We start from the raw sequence: 20,254 nt of genomic DNA, 5'->3' as shown, positions 1-20,254 counted from the left end.
TGTATGGTTAAATAATGACGGCATGCTCTTGCGTAAAATATTCCGGAAGAAAAGTATTTCCCTATTCCGCTCTCCGGGCGGGCGATACTCAGGAGGATACCGTCATTAACAAAAACAAAACTGGCAGTCTACGGGTCGCAGCATGCAGTATTAGCCCGCTTCAAAGAGTAGGTAGTTCAGGAACTTTAAAAAAGGAAATGGGAGGTTGAAGTTAGATAGAAAAGGGTAAGGATGGACAGCTATGAAAAATGAAAAACGGAAGGAAGCAGACTATCTCATAGGTAAAAATAGAAAACAAAGCAGAAATCATGAGATAACACAGTTACTATTGAATTTATTTGCCTAAAGGGAAAAAATATTAAAATGGAGAAAATGAAGCAGGCTAAAGGGAATACAAGGTCTAAAAATTAGTTTCACAGATAATGCAAAATGACTAAGAGGGAATGGGTAGAGAACAATGTGGATGGCTAAGGAAAGGGAGATGCCACCTATTGGAAAATTAAAGAGAACTTTTAAGGGAAGAGAAGTAGCTCTATGAATATCAAGAGATCAGATGGTCATCTAGAATAAGCAAAGACGGGAAAGGCTTAAGCGTAGTGGCGAGTGCGAAGAGGGGAGGAGCGGGGGGGGGGGGGGGGAATACACACAGGATAGGGGATCTAGATAAGGGAAACTACATTACAGAAATATAAGAGGAAGTATATGAAGATGAGGTGGGACCTGAGTCGAAATACGGCCCCTGGAATAGACGACGTTCCCTCAGAACTACTGAGATCCCTGAGGGAGCCAGCCTCGGTAAAAAAATTCGACCTGGTGTACTCCAACTACAAAGAAGGCAGGTACTGTCAGGTATGAATACTATCGAAGCATCCGTTTCATACGTTATGGTTACCAAGCGTTGACACAAATTATTTACACAAGAATGGAGAAACTGATAGAAGCTAACCTCAGTGAAGGTCAGTTTAGATTCCGGAGAAACGTAGCAACATACAAGGCAGTACGGATACTACGACTTGTCCTAGTAAATAGGTTGAATAAAGACATACCTACGTTTATAGCTTCTGTATATTTAGTGAAAACTTTTGACAATGGTTGACTGGCACACACTCTTTGAAATTGTGAAGGTAGTAAGGATAAAATACGACGAGAAAAAGATTACGCACAACCTGTATAGAAACCAGCTTGAAGTTACAAGAGACAAAAGACCTGAAATGGAAGTAGCAATGGAGAATCTATACATTGATCAAACTTTGAAGGAAACGAAAGAAAATTTTTTTAAAGGTGATTAAACTTCAGGGAAGTGTGAAGATCAAAGATTAGGACATGACACACTGAAGGTAGAATTTTACTATTTGGCAGGAAAAAAAAAAACAACAAATGATTATGGCCGAAGTAGAGAGGTCGTAAAATGCAGACTGGCAATAGCAAGAAAAAAATTTCGGAAAGAAGAAATTCTTAACGTCTGATGTAAAAGTTAGTGATAGTCTTTTCTGAAGGTATTAGTATGGACTGTAGGCTTGTACGGAAATGGAATGTGGACGATAAAAGAGTTCAGACGAGGAGAGAACAGAAACTTTTGCGAGTTGACGCTATAGGAGAATACTGAAGGTCATATGGATATCTCGAATAGCTAACATGCAGCCACTGAGTCGGATTGGGGAAAAATGTATGTCACAACTTGTGTAAAAGAATGTATCTGTTGATGGGACAGATCCTGAGGCATTAAGGAACAGTTTCTCCATGAAGAGAGGTGGGGGGGGGGGCGGTAAAACTTGGATACGGTGACTTAGGCATGAATAAAGTAAGTATCTTCAAACACAGGTTACAGTAGTTATTCTGAAGTAAAGAAGACTCCACATTATCAGCTAGTGTGGACAGCTGTGTCAAACCAGTCCTTGGACTGAAGACCACAACAGCACTTCATAACAGATAACTGCTTCATCCGCAAAAAGTCTGAAATTCCTGTTAATATTATCTACCAGATTATTAATATACAACATGAACAGCAAGGGCCCCAACACCCTTTCTTGGCGTACACCAGAAGTCACTTCTGTATCTGTCGACATGGTGCATCCTTACTACCTAGAAATCCTCAGTCGTGCCACATATTTAGTTTGATATCCGCATATAATGGAATAAGCGTTTGTGTGCCAGCTTTCAATTATTGCTTTATTCCCACACGCTTTTTACTTTCTTCGTTATTAAGAAGAGGAATGACCGTCTGCACATGTCTGCTCGGAAGCGAGTCTCGATTCCTCCGTCCAGCGCCGGATGTAGGTACGACGTCGTGCGCGCCTGCGACCTGTTGGCTGTCGAGGGAAGTCCTGTGACGGAGGACGGTCGGTGTCGCAAAGAGCGAGGAGGTGGAAGGGAAGCCTGCACTTCCCGTCGCAGAGATACGGCTCAGCACAGCGTCGCTTCCGTCCGGCCGTGAATGAGCTGCACTGTGCTGTGCGCCGACATCCGCGTTGCAGCACCGGTCATTCACTTGCGTTGTGGCGTCTCCTGGCGTTAATTTTGTACAAAAGTGATAGATTTCTGCCACTGTCAACGAGGTTATTAATGCGTCCTAGTCTGAGGTCCCTGGGATGTAAAATTTTTCAGTCGCCAATACTTCGACTGGGTTGACACTGACTTTCTTGTTTGGTGCTAATGTTTTCACTCACACATGATGCTGCACCCAACAAGCCCTGCAATTTCTTCTGTACACTCCAGACATTTTCTGCCCTTATTGTACTTCTCTTCCACTGCTCCTACCAATGGCAAGTTAACTACTCTATTTGATCAAAAGTATCCGGACAAGTAATATGCGATGTGTCAAGCCTTTGCCTTTACGACGACTTGAGCTCTACTGAGGTCTCTTTAAAAGTAGTGTCTGAATGTTTGTGGAGGAGTGGCAGTCTTACTCAGGAGTTTGAATCAGATAAGGTAGTGATGTCGGACGCTGGGTTCTAACGCACCTGAAAGGTGTTTCATTGGATTCAGATCAGGAGTCTGGGCAAGCCATTCCATTTCAAAAACGTTACTGTCCACAAACCATTGCGTCACAGATGCTGATATATCACATGGTTGATTGTCATGCTGATACACTCATCGTCTCTAAAATGTTACTGTATTGCGCACAGTACGCAATGTCGTAAAATCTGTGCACATCCTTTCGCATTTTGCGTTTTCTTAAGCTCAGTAAGGGGAGCAGACCCTAACGAAGAAACAGACCCCCTCCGTACTTCATTAATGGCACTACACATGATGGTATGCAGTGTTTTCCAGGCATTCTCCAACTCCAAACCATCCCATGGGATCGCCACAGGGTATGGCGTGCTTCATCACACCAAATCACTCGTTCCCAGACACTGACTGCCCAGTGCCATCACTCTGTACTCCTGCTCAAGCGTCGCCTAGCACAGCACCACATTTCAGATGCTTCCACCTTTTACTCCGCATTTACGGTGTTCCGCGTTGAACTTCGATACAAAATTGTGCTCCAGGCGTTCACTTTCAGCAAATTTTTCCTGAGTTACGCATCAACATCTGATACCAGTAAAGCTCATTTCGTCGGCTGTGCCAGCCTGCTCCTGATTTCTTTCTTGCTTCGGCCGTCCTGTTTAACTTCGCCATGTTGATAGAATTCTTTCATTAGTGATTTATTACTTTGAGAAGGTCTACTACCCTTCATCGACATCTTTTTTTAACTTTAAAATGTAGGCTCAAGCACCTTTCACAATGATAAAACGCTGAAACTGACTGCTTTTCGAAAGAGCAAGCCTTCGTCATAAGCATTATTCCACAAGAGACTCTTGTAAACCTGACCACAAATGTTTAATACTTTTATTATTTTTTATCATTATCGCTCTTATAAGATTCTTGTAGAACAATTCTGATGATGAAGGACTGCTCCTCCGAAACGCGTCCGTTTTAATGCTTTTGTATTGCGGGTTGTAATTGAGGCTATATTTTAACAACCACAATCTCTTGTCCTTTGGAAATAAAATCGACGTTCTTCTTTATTTAAGTCATATTCTCTACTAAGCATACGGGTCCTTCATTTCAGCAGGCGTAAGTCTTCCTTAGATCCAGTCAGTAGGGAAATGCCGTCTTCGAACGTTTATTCTCTTTCTGATTTTTGTTAGTACCTACTGAGGTGATAAGCTACAACCCTGATTTACACCTTCTTAACGTAAATTTGTTTTTCTTATCCTCACACCCTTATTACTCTCACTGGATGTTGTACATAATTCGTCTGCCTCTGTAATTTAGCTCCAAATTTCGAAGGGTCTTAAACGTCTTATTCCACCTTACATTTTCCAGTCGTTCTATAGGTTTGCTTGGAAACAGTTCTGATCTTTCGAAATCTGGATTTCATTCCGCACGGAATATACAAGGTGAGTCATTAACTATAGCCACCTAGAATAATACAGAAAGTATGATAGTGGCTGAAAAGTTTGTGGGACAAATGTTGCATGGGACAACGGGGGCCAAAATATGACTTTGGTTTTTTGTTGCTAGGTAGAATCACGTCAGAGATATGAAGGTCAGCTTTGTTTTTTGTTTTTTTTTTTTTTTTTAATGGGCTGCTACAGTTTGGTACTTATTTTCTGACAGCGGCTGACGAGACGAATCCAGTGATGTGCAACAGTAAGGTCTTTGAAGTTCAACGAAGGTCAAAAAGGTGGTATGAACGTCCATTTACAGAGGGTATTCGAAATGATGACCATTGGTATCAATGCAGTATTGCAATCTTCGTGTCATGGATTCAGTGGTTTTCCTTATCACTTCGGAACTTATCGAAGCACAGGCTCTGACAATTCTCTTTCGTATATCGTGCAAATAGTATATACAGTGTATTTCAAGGTCTTTGCATCAAACGCCTATGGGTGTAGGTCCCATCATGGGTAATTAGAGACAAAGTATTCGCTAACACTTTCCGGCGACGCTATTCGTCCTTTAGTATGCACCGATCCTGGGACGAGATTTCACCAAACTAGCAGGATTTACTAACCAGGCTTTCCACTGTAAACTGATAGTGGTTTTCAAGCTTAAAGTGAGTATCTCTAAGTAGAGAAAGATATTTTAGAAACGAATATGGAACTTTAATTAGCTCGCTCTATCGCTGATGGTAGATTATCTTATTATAGGCAGCGCACGTTGCACATGAACGTCGCATATTGCGTTTCCCCTGACGCTCCCCAGGACCGGCCGAAATGGCCGTGCGGTTCTAGACGCTGCAGTCTGGAACCGCGGGACCGCTACGGTCGCAGGTTCGAATCCTGCCTCGGGCATGGATGTGTGTGATGTCCTTAGGTAAGTTAGGTTTAACTGGTTCTAAGTTCTAGGGGACTAATGACCTCAGAAGTTGAGTCCCATAGTGCTCAGAGCTATTTGAACCATTTGAACGCTCCCCAGGGGTACAGCGAATACAAAGTGCGTCTAGTATCGCTGGGAAGCATCAGCAAAATTGTTCCCAATGATATGATATCATCACCCGTGCACACCTTTTTATTTGTTTGCAACGTTCTTGACGAACGGATAACCATCAGCAGTGTCACATGCCCTCTCTCCATGAGACGCTGTGGAACGATGTGGTATTTAAACCAGGGCATTGGCGGAATGTCTGGTGGTCAGTAACTTTACGCCACCACCTCCCCTGCCCTTGTCCGCCAAATATTGACAGCGTAAAATATTTTCCACCACCGGGATTCACACCGGCTTATCCCCCGGGTCGAGTGCCAACCCTGGACTTCTAATGGAAAGACTTTGAAACAACCTGTATTTATATACAGGAGGTAGCAAGTCCAAGTTATTGTATTGGGCATACTTTTATCGCGAGTATTCGCCATTTAGGGGAGAGGTGGTTCAGTTTCTGGCCAAAGAAAATATGACAAGGTCTCGAGTTACGGCCTAAACAATTAACTACTAAGGTGACCACGTGGGAATCTGCAAAATTTCTTCAAGCACTGAAACTGAAAATACACTGTATTTTCTAGACACTGAGCTAGCTGTGTACATGAAGAAGAATACTATGTAAGAAAACGTTGGAAGGCTCACTGATGTAGTTGGCCCTAAGGAGAAAGTGACGGCGGAACTACAGGGTTTAATCCTGCCGACGTCACTTACAGAGGTAGCGAGAACCAACCTTTCAATAAGTGACAACGGTGCGGACCGTGCCTGAGCAATATTATACATATCGAGTGCAGGAAACCTTCAGACGGGTCCACCGGAACATACACTAGATCTTTCCCAAATAGACACACCATCCTTACCTTATGTCTCAATCGATATAGACAGCAAACGAAGTGTTGTGGCAACACTATATCAACACAAAACGTTCGAAAATACACCACACACTATGTACTCGACTCAAACTTTTGTGATGTAAGCGATTCAGATGTCATGTAAAGGGAAAGTAATTACGTAGTGGCAGGATATGCACCATATCGCAAAAGTAATAAGTGTTGAATCTGTGATTGACAATTGCTGTCACAAGCGGATCTCGAAATCCGTAACTGCGCGTCAGGAAAGGGACGTATCTATCAAGAAAAATGATTAGACATTCGTACGAAAGCGATTCCATGTCGCTATAGTCGTGCTCAACAACGAAGAACATCCGTTTGATGTGCACGTCCAAGTAAAATGTGGCTAGTAAAAAATACAGGAAAGGTCGTGTGGTAGTGAAATGCTGCCTACGTAATTTTTTATGATCAGCAGCGGTCTTTAGCTGGACTATTTTAGCATTTAATAGGGAATGACAAACATTTCAGGATGTGCTGATTCATTTCAGTGTTTAGCAATGAGTTGTGTGCGAAATTGCGATGACAACGATATTGAAATTTTAAAATGCATCTATAATATCAAGCTGCATACATGAATAAAAAGAAAACAGATATCTGCATGTGAAACCTTAAGATAGAGACAGAAAGGAAAGAACAAATCTTCGGCTAACCAAAGACATAGCAGTATTATAACGTTTTCGTACTGAGACATGGGGGAACATGCGGCATTCTTATGCGAATACAACTGTGAATCATACTGATTACTTGAGAATTATGAAGCACTATTTTAATGGAGTGGAAAGTGTCTGTGTGAGAAGCAAGATGATTAAATAGTGTAACAAAACTAAGGCATTGGGGTAATATTAAGATTTTATTAACTTTTTACTTCTTGTTGTGATATCTGATAATCGCAGTTGTAGAGTTTGCAAAAGACTATTGATAAAATTTTCGAATTTCTTTTAAGAGAAGAATACTTCAAGTTTCCTACTGACTCGTAGTTTTGGCCTCAATGGCAGTGTCTTTCTATAGAATGGTATTAGTACATGTCTCAGCCTCGTATTTCATAGTAGTCGTGTCTAACAGGCGAAGGCAAGAAAGAACATTTTAGAGAAGTGCGTGTGGTTCGTGGTACTCTCTTTATAATCGATGTTGCTGCGATACTGGTTATATTATCGCAGTGACAAGATCATGGAACTGGGATGCAGCGTTCCAGAAGCCACCATACGTGTCTTACAGTCTTACAGCACAGCTTCATCAGGTTCCAGCGCGCATTTTCAAATCGCGGCCAATGTGATGCAGGCCCGCCTTCATCAGCCTTGACGTCGGAATTCACATTCTATTGAGGACGCACGAAAGGCCCGGAATTTGCGAGACCCGTCGTTGCGGTGAGCAGCGTTCTGAGAAGACCTCCCACCGCCCCTGCCCTCAGTGCCGCTCACGCAGACGCTCGCAGCACGCGTCCTCACTGCCCCACCACGAGGCTGGCCAGCATCTGCCTTTATTCATAACCTTTTTGCCACAGTCCGGCTACTGTTCTCGGAAACAAACTTACTCTCCCTTCACGTTAACATTTTTTGCAAAATCAATAACATCTCCATTACGCTTTGCGAATCTGAAATATACGGTCTCGTATCAGTTTTCAACCTACTGAATCTTCCAGATCGTCGATACATTCAAACGAACTATTCTCCATGGTAACTGAATTACTTATCTTTCATTCGTCATTTTACGTTCTCCTTAAATGGAGTCTTCCTTTTGTGGCAGCTTTAATTTTGATATTACCTATTTACGTTCCCCAATACAGATAAATATGCAGTCCGGACCCCCTCTGCACCTTCTACGTTCGGTGTCTTCCGAGGCCAGAGGTGAATCATTCTGAAGCGCTCAGTGGCGACATCGGTAGCTCTGGGGAGTGCACCGACATGAGTGTCGACCTGGGTAGCACACGGACTCGCATCCAGGAGGATCGGGATTCATACACCGTCTGGCCATTCAGAAACACATTTTTTTTTGGTTTCTAGAAACAGCTTAGTGAGAGTACCGGCATGATTATTTGGAAACGGACAATCCAGATTCAGATATCATTCCTTGTGCAGAACCTGTGATTCGGCTTCTCGTGACAGGAGATTAAATCTTGATCTTCCTTCCTTTCTCTAGCAGCACTGGTGTCTCGCTTAGGTAAACGATAAGATGAACGGTATTTAGACAGCATCGGAAAGTCATTTTGTGGCGAAGTAATAAGGCCAGAGAGTCGTGTTTATCCGAGAACAGGGATTAACATAGCTTACAGCTGTTTTGTTCTTAAGTTTTTCGTGGTTTCCGTCAGTCAGTTGCAGCGAACAATGGGATTGTTTCTTCTACAAGGCTACGGCCGATATCCCCCACTTACTCACCTACTGCTCCATTGTTATTGACCCACATGTCTACGGGACATTTATCGTTAGTCTTGCTTCCTTCCAGTTTTCATTCGAACACAATGAAAGGTAGAAGTGTTATTCGTGAAGCTACAAAGCGTGGAAAACATTCCTGAACAATATTTACCAAGCAAGCGGTTGTTTTGTAATGTGTGTTAACTTTGGCTCGAAATGTTCGTCGAGATCTAGCGCTGTAGTTTATTACGAGTGGTGCAAACAGCAGTGTTTTTCGCAATAGACTGAAATATTTTACGAAATGATGCGTTCATCCGGCCCGTGGCTGGAGGTGAGGTATCGGTTCTTAGTCAAAATTAGTGAAACTATTGCGAACGATACTAACGAAATTAGAGCTCTAAGAAAGTATGTATTTGCGTACACGAAAAAAACACGATATCCGAAAAAAACTGTCTGCTATGACGGACGAGCTAGAACAGCCTGCCGCTGTTTGGCGTAAGAGAAAATGAGACGGAAGGCACAGACAAGCTGCTTATACACGGTGCGCGTGATAAATGGGGTGTGAAAGTAAGCATGGCATACACTGACGGGAGCCATCGGGTGGGACGAAGAGTATTAGGCCCTACTAAACCTCGGCCAGTGATTGTAAAGTTCGTCTCACGCCGAAACAGTGCTATAAGAAAAAAAACAGTAAAGACAGGATTGCCAATAAGAGAAGATCTGAGAGTCAAATGGCTAAAGATTTTGAACAACGCCATATCTCACTTCGGCCTTAAAAATATGTGGATGCAGAATGGCAGAGTAATTATCGAGATAACAGCTGGAAAGACAAAAGTTTCAAATCTGATATAAATGAATAACATTTCGTCCTTTAGAACAGTGAATTAATTGTATAACTATTGTCATTACACTATATCATCAATTATATTTAGAGATCACTATGCAATGCGGAAGGCAAGGAGTACTGTGTTGTCTGGTGTTGTGTGCAGAAGCAGTGACAGCAAAGTGGGTTGGTCAGGGGAGCTCAGCGCCTTCGAATGTGGACTAGCTAGTTACTGGATGTCTCTCGACTAACAAAAAAATCAGGGGGATTTCAGCCCTTCTAAAATTGGTGACGTGACTGTAAAGTGGAAACGCGAAAGAACAACCATAACGAAACGAATAGAAGCTTCACTTTTATACAGCACCAAGGAACCCTCGACTTTGACACGTGACATACATTTCAGCTTTATACGTCTTTCGTCTCCTGAGAATAAGGGATTTCAACAGTAGGACAGACAGACAAACAAAGAGACTCACGGAAAAAAAGTGTTTCTACAAAGGTTCAGTTTTTATAGACTGAGATGCGGAACCCCAAAAATCATATGAAATAAGCAGAAGAAATCACTTCAGATACGACTATGCGTAGAAAGTTAAGAAGAATGGCCTAGAATGGTCGGACAGCTCCCAATAAGCGACACATTTCTGTAGTGAATGCTAAGAGACGCTTGAGGTGGTGCAAAGGGCGACACCACTGGGCAGCAAATAACTGGAAACGAGTCATGACCCACGCTGCACCCTGTGGCAATCCGATGGAGGGGTTACGGTTTGGCGAATACCTGGAGAACGTTATCCGTCATCAAGCACAATGACAGTAGTGAAGTAGGAGGAGGTGGTTGTTATGATATGGTGATGATTTCCTTGGTTAATGTGTGCCTCCCTTATTCAGCTTAGGAAACGGTAAAGACGGAACGAATCGAGCACAATTTTGAGCATTTTATACTTTCTACAGTAGAGGAAGAGTTCGGAGACGATCACTGTGCATGACACTGCTCCCTGACATACAGCACCGTCTGTGAGTCAATGGTTTGTGGACAATGACACTCCTAAAATGGACTAGCTTGCCCTGAGTCCCGACCTGAACCCAATGAAACACCTTGGGATGAGTCAGAACGTCGACTTTGCTTCAAACTCCAGTGTCCAACGTCGCTGCCTTTTCTGGTTTCGGCTCTTGAGAAAAAATGGACCGCCATCCCTCCACAGACATTCAGACCCTTCATTGAAACTGTTCGCAGCAGAGTTCAAGCCGTCATAAATTTGAAGTGTGGACACACCCCAATTAATGTCCATTGATAGATGTCCGGGTTCTTTTGACCAGACAGTGTAATTTCTATAAGTATTTGTAGGTTTCAGTGTCTATGCTGAAGACGTAGAAGAGAGATGGAATAAATCGTATACCTTCCGCCCTCCGGTTACACGTATGCCCCCGACACCCGGACAAAGATCAAATTATATAACGCCTTCATACACCAACGAGAGGTCTTACATTTACTCCAAAATCTTGGGACGAGTTCGGGTAGTAAGAAAAAATGTCACTAACTTCACTGGTCTTGAGATTAAAGGTCCTATATTGGAAGTATCCCGCACCTCTTGGTTTACAGGTTGCAACAGGGAGTTGAATATCGCTACACCGATCTGTGCTATCAGTCGCAGCTGCAGAGACATGTTTCTTAAGTATTTCACTTTGAGCAGTATGTTGACTGACGTTTTCGAGCAGACTGTGGCATATTACTTCTTTGTTTTGAGTAGATGCAGTTTCAAAAAGCTTAACAATAAAAATCATTATAGGCAGTGAGTGCCCGAGGCAAATATCCGATAAGAACTTGTCCGTTTTTCTTTATAAGTGTGTGTGTGTTTGTGTGTGTGTGTGTGTGTGTGTGTGTGTGTCTGTGTGTGTGTGGGGAGAGAGAGAGATGTAGGCGGGGGGGGGGGGGGGGGGGGCGCTTTCAACTGATTACAGCTTTTACTCTCATCATATTGTGGCGAACTTTTCTAAATACATCGACATGACATGTTACATAACAAAAAAATGTGTTCTTGCTCAGCGAGAGCTGGAACCGAGCATTTGCCGGTATCTGGCACCGATACGATCAAGTTCAACTCATCCTGATCACAACGTTATTGCAGCTGTGCTCCTGTGAATATTGTGGCCGTGCCTATAAGAGAGGAAACGCTTATAATGTAGTTCTTTCACTTTTACTGTGTTTTAATTATGTTTGCTTTCCGGATCAGTTTTTTGCCTCATTAAATGTGAGGAAAAGAAATCCACTGTCCTGTTCATTCTTATCCTGATCGCAATAGATTAAAACCGAGGTTTCTTTTGCATTTCCTTATTTATTTATTCTTCTTTCGAGTTCCAGAACGAAAACCTAAGAGGATAGCTTTGTTGTCCCTCTCTCTATCTACCTGCCTGTCCGACGGAAGTTAAGTTTGCACGGAACCGTCAGTGCGCGAGTCTTATATTAACGTTGATGATGATGTTGGAGGCATGGTTACGGTCCTGATGGAACTGGAACGAATTAGAACAATCGTGGAAAATCTTACTCACGAAGGTCGACCTGGAATTTTATTATGGTATCTAGTTTGTTCAGGTTTCGAGCTGAACTACTGTATCATTTCGACCTTTGAATGTAGCCTCGGTATCAGCGATCGCCCCTATAAAAGGTGGAATTCGATTTGATCGTACTTAAGGATGTAGACATACACAAGAAGCTGTTGCTTGCTTATCTGTGTTCAAAATATACCGCCACTGCTTTACAGTACCGACACGTGCCTCTTGAATTAATGGATACATTTCAGTAATTGTATCATTAATAGGTCTAGTCTATAGTACTTCGGACTGATTGCGCACCCATCTAACAATTGATCAGTGATCTTGGCGATTGTGCAGAGTTGGCCAATTCAGGTTTTTAGTAAATGATAAGGTGTTTTTCTACGTTTCTCAGAAGTCCACCGAAATCCAGACATTGAAATTATTTCAAAACGTCCAAATGTGTATGAATTCCCAAGGGACCAAACTGCTGAGGTCATGCATCCCCAGACTTACATACTACTTACAGTAACTTAAACTAACTTATGCTAAGAAGAAGAAGAGGAGGACTCGAACCTCCGGCGGAAGGGGCCGCGCAATCCGTGACATGGCACCTCAAAAGCACGCGGTCATTCCGCGCATGGAAATTATTTCAGCAATGAATAAACATAGAATCAAGGAATCAGTAAATAATTGTCATTAAAGTCGTTAATGAAGCACGAGCAGATCGACTAACGTACCATAGTGGTAAAAATTGTCATATGGCATTTTTTTCCACTTCAAAAGGAAGTAGTTTCACATCCTATGGACGGCAAGGTTATGGTAGTCCAGTCAACAAAGGAGAATTAGGGGAAAAATTCGTATAGTCGCAAATTTTTGTCCGATGGTAGGAGGGAGTGCCATGAAAACATACTAAAAATACTTTTCGGTGGGGATATAAGCATGGGGGTTGTGGTATGTTTAAAGGTCACTATTTTAGGTTTTTCTCAAAAACTCGAAAACTTCGTCTTCTACGAAAATACATGCAATATATTCGCAATCAAAAGATTCCCTCATTTACGTCACATATTTTGATTCTCGTGAACTCACTCATTAAAACCTAGAGGATACTTCCAGTTGACGTAGAATGATGAAATACGGCGATAAGTAAGGTTCCACAACACAAGAAAAGCAAAAAATATTGAAAATTGTTACTTAAAGTAACTAACTTAAACTAACTTATGCTAAGAACAAAACATACACACACACACACACACACACACACACACACACACACATGCCCGAGGAAGGACTCGAACCTCCGGCTGGAGGAACCACGCAATATGTGACAAGGCGCCTCAAACTACGCGGCCTCTCCGCACAGGGAAATTATTTCAGCAACGAATAAACATAGAATCAAGGCCTCAGGCGACAACGAAAATTTGTGCCAGACCGGGAATCGAAACCGGATTTACCGTTTATCGTGAGCGGCTATCCGAGTACTACTCACTGCCACATCCAAACTTCCATATGTCGTCAACCATGTGTCTACAACCTGCACTCTTACATCCATTATGTATATCCCCATACAGGTGAGATATTTTAATTGAAAGTCGCTTGCCCTGTTTCCGCGGATAAATACGAATTGCAGTTTCTGTGATGTTCAGAAGTATTATGAAAAGTTCATTCGAACATTCATGCATGTCCGAAGGGATAGGCACCGCGGCGACTATACCTGCTATGAAATAAATAAAATGTATTCGCAATGCGAATATGGAAACCATCAGCCGTGTAATGGAATAACTGAATAATGCATGCATGTCCGAAGGAACATGGCATCGTACTTGTGAACGACACCGTATTTATCGGCTGAAACTGGGCAAGTAACTTTCAGTTAAAATGCCTGCCCTGTGCGGGACTATACAAAATGGATGCACGAGTGCAGATTGTAGACACACAGTTGTCGACACATTGGAGTTTGGGGGTGACCGTGAATCGTGCACGGGTAGCCAAGCGGGAAATCCGTGTTTGTTTCCCGGCCTGGCAGAAATTTTTACTATCGTCATCCCATTATAAAGATGATGGTTGTCCATATTCGCAACTGCGAATACATTTCATGTACTTCATAACAGCTGTAGTAACCGCAGTGTTAAATTCTGTTCTAGGGGTGTAACTGGTGATGGTTAGGGGGGAGGGGGGGGGGGTAGGGGTGGAGGAAGGTAGGTCGCACGTCCCTCCTTCACAGGTCTACAAACTGAAAAGCAACCACAGGATCTCTCACTCTCTTTATCCCACTACGCCACAAGAAGAAACTAAACGCAGTTCACAACGTTATACCACCCTTGCAGAAGCTCATCTTATGAATCACTGGCGGCAGAGAGAGCTGACACACTCAGGTATGTTTATTTTCCGTTGGGAGTGTTAACACTACATGGAATACAGATATGAATTATTAGTAATTCTAAGACATGAAAAGCATTGGACAGGTTCTACGTGAATCTCTGCACATTATTCTACCCGGCTTGAGGGTAAACTGATTCTTAATCATCCCGTACTGCAGCTGTAGCGCTCTTCTTGAAAAGGCGACTTCCCCATCACTCTGCTCGCTTTCGAGTTTACGCACAGAATAAACCTCCCAAGTACTTCTTGCCCAGTTCTCGTATGTGAGTATACAAAACTAACTTCACTAAGCTCGTGTTCATATAGTAGAGTGATTTTCAGTTCATTAAGTAAGCCTTTATTTGCAGCTGGGGCTGTCAACTGTCAACCTCACTGAAAACAGATTCCAAACGTAACAAACTGTCAATATTTATGCGACAGTGTCGATTTCATTTTCTCCACTATGTATGACTGGAATACCTTACACAGCATGAAGGATATCAAATATACCTCCACAGCCTCAGCTCTCCTAAATCGGCGCCCGCTGCAACAGAAGAAGGTCACATAAGAGTTATGGAATTCAGTAACTGCAACATAAGTTTCATGTTTTGGGAGGAGATAGAATGGACGAAAACAAGAAAACATTGTCTATTAGATGTTGATTCTAAATTGCACACAGTAAGAGCTATGAGCACTTGTTCATAGAAGGAATGTGTTTCATAGTAGCGAAGATAAACAAGTGCTCATAGCTCTTAAAGTTTGCACTTCAGAGCGCATGTTTATTAGACTTATTTTACTTTTTTGTTTCGTGCTTCCATCCCTCAAAGTATGGAAAGCGAAGAGCTTTTAATAGAAGAGATTTGTTTCAGTGTATCGAAGATGAAGAAGTGCTCTTAGCTCTTAAGGCATTATTTTAGGGTCCATGTTTACTAGCCTTTTTTGGATCTAATGACCGTTCCTGTCGTATCCCTCAATACTGACCATTTCTCATGAGATACTCTGTATAACCTCATCCATACATTTGAGAAAGACCCACCACGAAGGAATTATCCGAATGGGATGGAAATCGGTATATACGATGAACATGTACAGACAAACAAATGATCCCAATTTCAAAACAAATTGGATGGTTTATTCAAGAGAAAGAGCTTCACAAACTGAGCAAGTCAAGAACGTTTTGGTCGAGCTCTGACCCTTATGGAAGCAGTTATTCGGCTTAGCGCTAATTTGACAGCGTTCTTGGATTTCTCCTCCGGGATGTAGTGCCAAATTCTGTCCAACTGGCGCGTTAGGTAAAATCCTGAGCTGGTTGAAGGGTCGTACCCATAAAGTTCCGAACGTTGTCAACTGGGAAGAGATCCGTTGATGTTGGTGGTCAAGGTAGGATTTGCCAAGCTCTGAGTCTCACTGACTGGGGTCGAATTGTCTTCGAACTGAACACGGATGACCAGTGAAGACGTGTCTGGTGGCGCCCGAGGCAGCAGTCGGATATCGACCTAACTGTCGCCCTCCATACGGCCTGACAACATGGAGTGATGTCTCAGGGGGTTATTTCCTTTCATAGCACAACCCCTTCGGTTGTCATCCGCGACACCCTTACGGCACAGCGGTACGCTGACGACATTCGACACACCGTTTTGTTGCCCTTCATGGCAAGTAATTCTGGACTTACATTTCAGCAAGGCCCGCCCGCACATAGCGAGAGTTTCTACCGCTTGTCTTCGTGCTTGCCAAACAGTACCTTGGCCAGCGAGGTCGTCGAATTTCCCCGCAGTTGAGAACATTTGGGGCATTATGGGTAGGGCGTTCCAATGAACTCGAGATTTTGACAATTTAAAGTGTCAAGTGGACAGGATTTGGCATGATATTCCTCAGGAGGACATCTAACGGCTCCATCAATCAATGGAAATCCGAATGACTGTTTGTGTAAGGTCAGAATTGGACAAATGTGTTACTTTTTCTCTGGAATAAATTATTCAATTGTGAAGTAATTGTGATCATTTGTTTGTCTGTATATGTACCTCACATGTACCGATTTCCGTCCCATTCGAATCATTCCTTCGTGATACGTAGTTTTTTTTCTTTAGAGTGTAAGTGATCATACATAAACTTACCGATGACGTTTTTTCTCAGACCTCATTCGTGAAGAGTGAATTTAACATGGTAGTAGTGTATGATAGGCCAGAGGAACCTTCCGTCGCACACCGGAAAGTGGCTTGTGGTGTATAAACGCAGACAAATATTATCAGATACTTCACATAGCCAGCTTCAGAACAGAAGGTAGTCTTTGAAGAGTGATGTAGGTTACCCCATATTCTCTGCAGGGAAATCCCAGGATAGTACTGTCAACAAGTCGACTGCGCTAGTGCTTCGTATCTATTCAAGTCACCGAACAAGGTACCACTGCCTTTCAGATATACTGTGCTGAAACATTCCTCCGGCCATGCGCTGTTTTGGGGCTTCTCTATAATCCTTTGAGAAAGGCCCAGCCGTCCATTTGGAAGGTAGACCAACTGGGTAATACAGCCTCGTTGCTGATCTACCTGGGCGGCGGGTTGCAAAACGCTGATTTCCTCGTGTTTTATTCCTCGGTTGTCTGTTTACACGTGCTCAGTTTGGGCGTGTTGTAGGACCAGCTGGCTACCTCTCGTGGCACGATGGCAGCCTGCCCCGGCGCCGCCGGCCCCCGCGCCCGCTGCCTGCTGCGGCTGCTGGTGCTCGCCGCCCTCACCCTCGTCCTCTTCTCCGACGCTGACGCCTGGAGGACCGACACCCGTGAGTACTGGCCGGAGGGCTGCGCCGCTCTCACCATCTGAAGGAGCTTTACATACAGGGTGCTTTGTGCGAATGGGTTGTAGCGCTGCGAGTATGCTTCTGCTCATTATGGAAAGAGAGAGAGAGAGACAGAGAGAGTGTTGTGTCGTTTTGTAGTGTGGTGCGTGTTGCATTTTGTATTTTGTTGTGTTTTTTCGTTGTTTCGTGTATGTTGTGTTTTGAGAATGTTGCTTTTTGTCATGTTTTGTGCCCTGATTTGTCTTGTGTGGTGTTTTGTGTTCTATTTAGTGTAGTGATGTATTGAGTGTTGTATTTGGTCAGGTATATTGTGTTGTTCATTGAGTTGTGTTTTGGGTGGTGCTGTGTTGTGTGGTGTATGATAATGTGTATGTGTTGTTCTGTGTGGCACGTTGTGGTGTGTTCTGTGTTGTTTTTTTGTGCTGCATTGTGTGTTGTGTTGTGGAGTGCTGTGGTGTGCGTTAAATTTTGTGTTGTGTTGTGTTGTGTTGAGGTTTGTTTGTATTGTGTCGTTGTGTGTGTTGTGGTTCAAAAATGGTTCAAATGGCTCTGAGCGTCACGCGGTTCCAGACTGAAGCGCCTAGGACCGCACGGCCACACCGGTCGGGTGTTTTGTGGTGTCTTTGGTTTTGTGATGTGTGTGTGTGTGTGTGTGTGTGTGTGTGTGTGTGTGTGTGTGTGTGTGTGTGTGTGTGTGTGTGTGTGTGTGATCCCTTTGAACCTTACATGTCTAAATTCTACCTAGTCTCTGTACAATGAGTATCAATCAAACTGTTTGCCGTTTTCCTGTCGGGAAGAGAAACTAGTAAAAGACGTATCAGTACATAAAATGTACAAGTTTGCTGTATAATGAGCACCAATCAAAACTGTGTGCTGTTTTGCTGTCGGGAGTAGTAGCTATTAGTAAAAGTGTCAGCACATGTAAGCTTAGCCTATTTTTCTCAAAATCAACGAGTGGTTATTTAGTTTAGAACTGTGGAGGGGAGTCTACTTTCCAAAAGTGCTAGTACTAATTTTTGTGTGCACTGCTGGCGAAAAACGACAAATTGGTATGCAGTGTACTACATGCTTGGATACATGAGTGATTAGTTCAAAAAAATGGCTCTGAGCACTATGGGACTCAACTGCTGAGGTCATTAGTCCCCCAGAACTTAGAACTAGTTAAACCTAACTAACCTAAGGACATCACAAACATCCATGCCCGAGGCAGGATTCGAACCTGCGACCGTAGCGGTCTTGCGGTTCCAGACTGCAGCGCCTTTAACCGCACGGCCACTTCGGCCGGCTGAGTGATTAGTATTTCAGCGCAGATGCACAAATTACGCCTTTACGTTATGTTCATAACGAAAATTAAAGCAGTAGGTTCCCGATTCTAAAATAGCATTTGACTGTTGTTTGCAAGTGACGAGATTGTGTTATGCCTCGACTATGAAGGAGAAACATCTACTAGCACGTGTCTGAATTCGATAGCGGCCACACCGTGGCCTGTCGAAACTACAGTTACCATTGCATGGTACTGTCACCCTTGTTGGCCGAGATCCCAATGTGTGAAGTGGAAGTGGATAGTTCCTGTGAATTATTATGGGTGGAGGTTACACTCAACAACCGAGCTAGGTTAATAATTGGCTCCATTTACCGACCTCCCGACTGAGCAGCATTAGTTGCAGAACAACTGAGAGAAAATTTGGAATACATTTCACATGAATTTTCTCAGCATGTTATAGTCTTATGTGGAGATTTCAATTTACCAGATATAGACTGGGACACTCAGATGTCTAGGACGGGTGGTAGGGACAGAGCATCGAGTGACATTATACAACTGAGTGCACTATCCGAAGATTACCTCGAGCAATTAAACAGAGAACCGACTCGTGGAGATAACATTTTGGACCTACTGATAACAAACAGACCCGAACTTTTCGACTCTGTAAGTGCAGAACAGGGAATCAGTGATCATAAGGCCGTTGCAGCATCCCTGAATATGGAAGTTAATAGGAATATAAAAAAAGGGAGGAAGGTTTATCTGTTAAGCAAGAGTAATAGAAGGCAGATTTCAGACTACCTAACAGATCAAAACGAAAATTTCTGTTCCGACACTGACAATGTTGAGTGTTTACGGAAAAAGTTCAAGGCAATCGTAAAATGCGTTTTAGACAGGTACGCGCCGAGTAAAACTGTGAGGGACGGGAAAAACCCACCGTGGTTCAACAACAAAGTTATGAAACTACTGCGAAAGCAAAGAGAGCGTCACTTCAAGTTTAAACGCAGCCAAAAACTCTCAGACAAACAGCAGCTAAACGATGTCAAAGTTAGCGTAAGGAGGGCTATGCGTGAAGCGTTCTGTGAATTCGAAAGTAAAATTTCATGTACCGACTTGACAGAAAATCTTAGGAAGCTCTGGTCTTATGTTAAATCAGTAAGTGGCTCGAAACAGCATATCCAGACACTCCGGGATGATGATGGCATTGAAACAGAGGATGACACGCGTAAAGCTGAAGTACTAAACACCTTTTTCCAAAGCTGTTTCACAGAGGAAGACCGCACTGCAGTTCCTTCTCTAAATCCTCACACAAACGAAAAAATGGCTGACATCGAAATAAGTATCCAAGGAATAGAAAAGCAACTGGAATCACTCAACAGAGGAAAGTCCACTGGACCTGATGGGATACCAATTCGAACTTGCCCCCCTTCTAACAGCCGTGTACCGCAAGTCTCTAGAGGAACGGAAGGTTCCAAATGATTGGAAAAGAGCACAGGTAGTCCCAGTCTTCAAGAAGGGTCGTCGAGCAGATGCGCAAAACGATAGACCTATATCTCTGACGTCGATCTGTTGTAGAATTTTAGAACATGTTTTTTGCTCGCGTATCATGTCGTTTTTGGAAACCCAGAATCTACTCTGTAGGAATCAACATGGATTCCAGAAACAGCGATCGTGTGAGACCCAACTCGCTTTATTTGTTCATGAGACCCAGAAAATATTAGATACGGGCTCCCAGGTAGATTCTATTTTCCTTGACTTCCGGAAGGCGTTCGATACAGTTCCGCACTGTCGCCTGATAAACAAAGTAAGAGTCTACGGAATATCAGACCAGCTGTGTGGCTGGATTGAAGAGTTT

The 20,254-nt window shown here is 43.2% G+C and overlaps 1 protein-coding gene across 2 annotated transcripts in view; it reads left to right on the top strand.

Moving 5' to 3' along the window:
* The window catches only part of LOC124775488 (cysteine-rich secretory protein 2-like), a 251,618-nt gene that overhangs the window by 192,639 nt on the left and 38,725 nt on the right, over window positions 1-20,254 (top strand). For both annotated transcript variants that reach the window (XM_047250321.1, XM_047250322.1), the window contains exon 3: window positions 16,976-17,120. In XM_047250321.1, the coding sequence (XP_047106277.1) occupies window positions 17,003-17,120 (118 nt within the window). In that variant the 5' untranslated portion in view covers window positions 16,976-17,002. The remainder of the gene's footprint in view (window positions 1-16,975; window positions 17,121-20,254) is intronic.

This window comes from Schistocerca piceifrons, chromosome 2 (assembly GCF_021461385.2).
Source record: "Schistocerca piceifrons isolate TAMUIC-IGC-003096 chromosome 2, iqSchPice1.1, whole genome shotgun sequence".
Classification (NCBI taxonomy): Eukaryota; Metazoa; Arthropoda; class Insecta; order Orthoptera; family Acrididae; genus Schistocerca; species Schistocerca piceifrons.
Note: the sequence above shows the minus strand (reverse complement) of the source record. Positions and strands in the feature narration are given on the sequence as shown.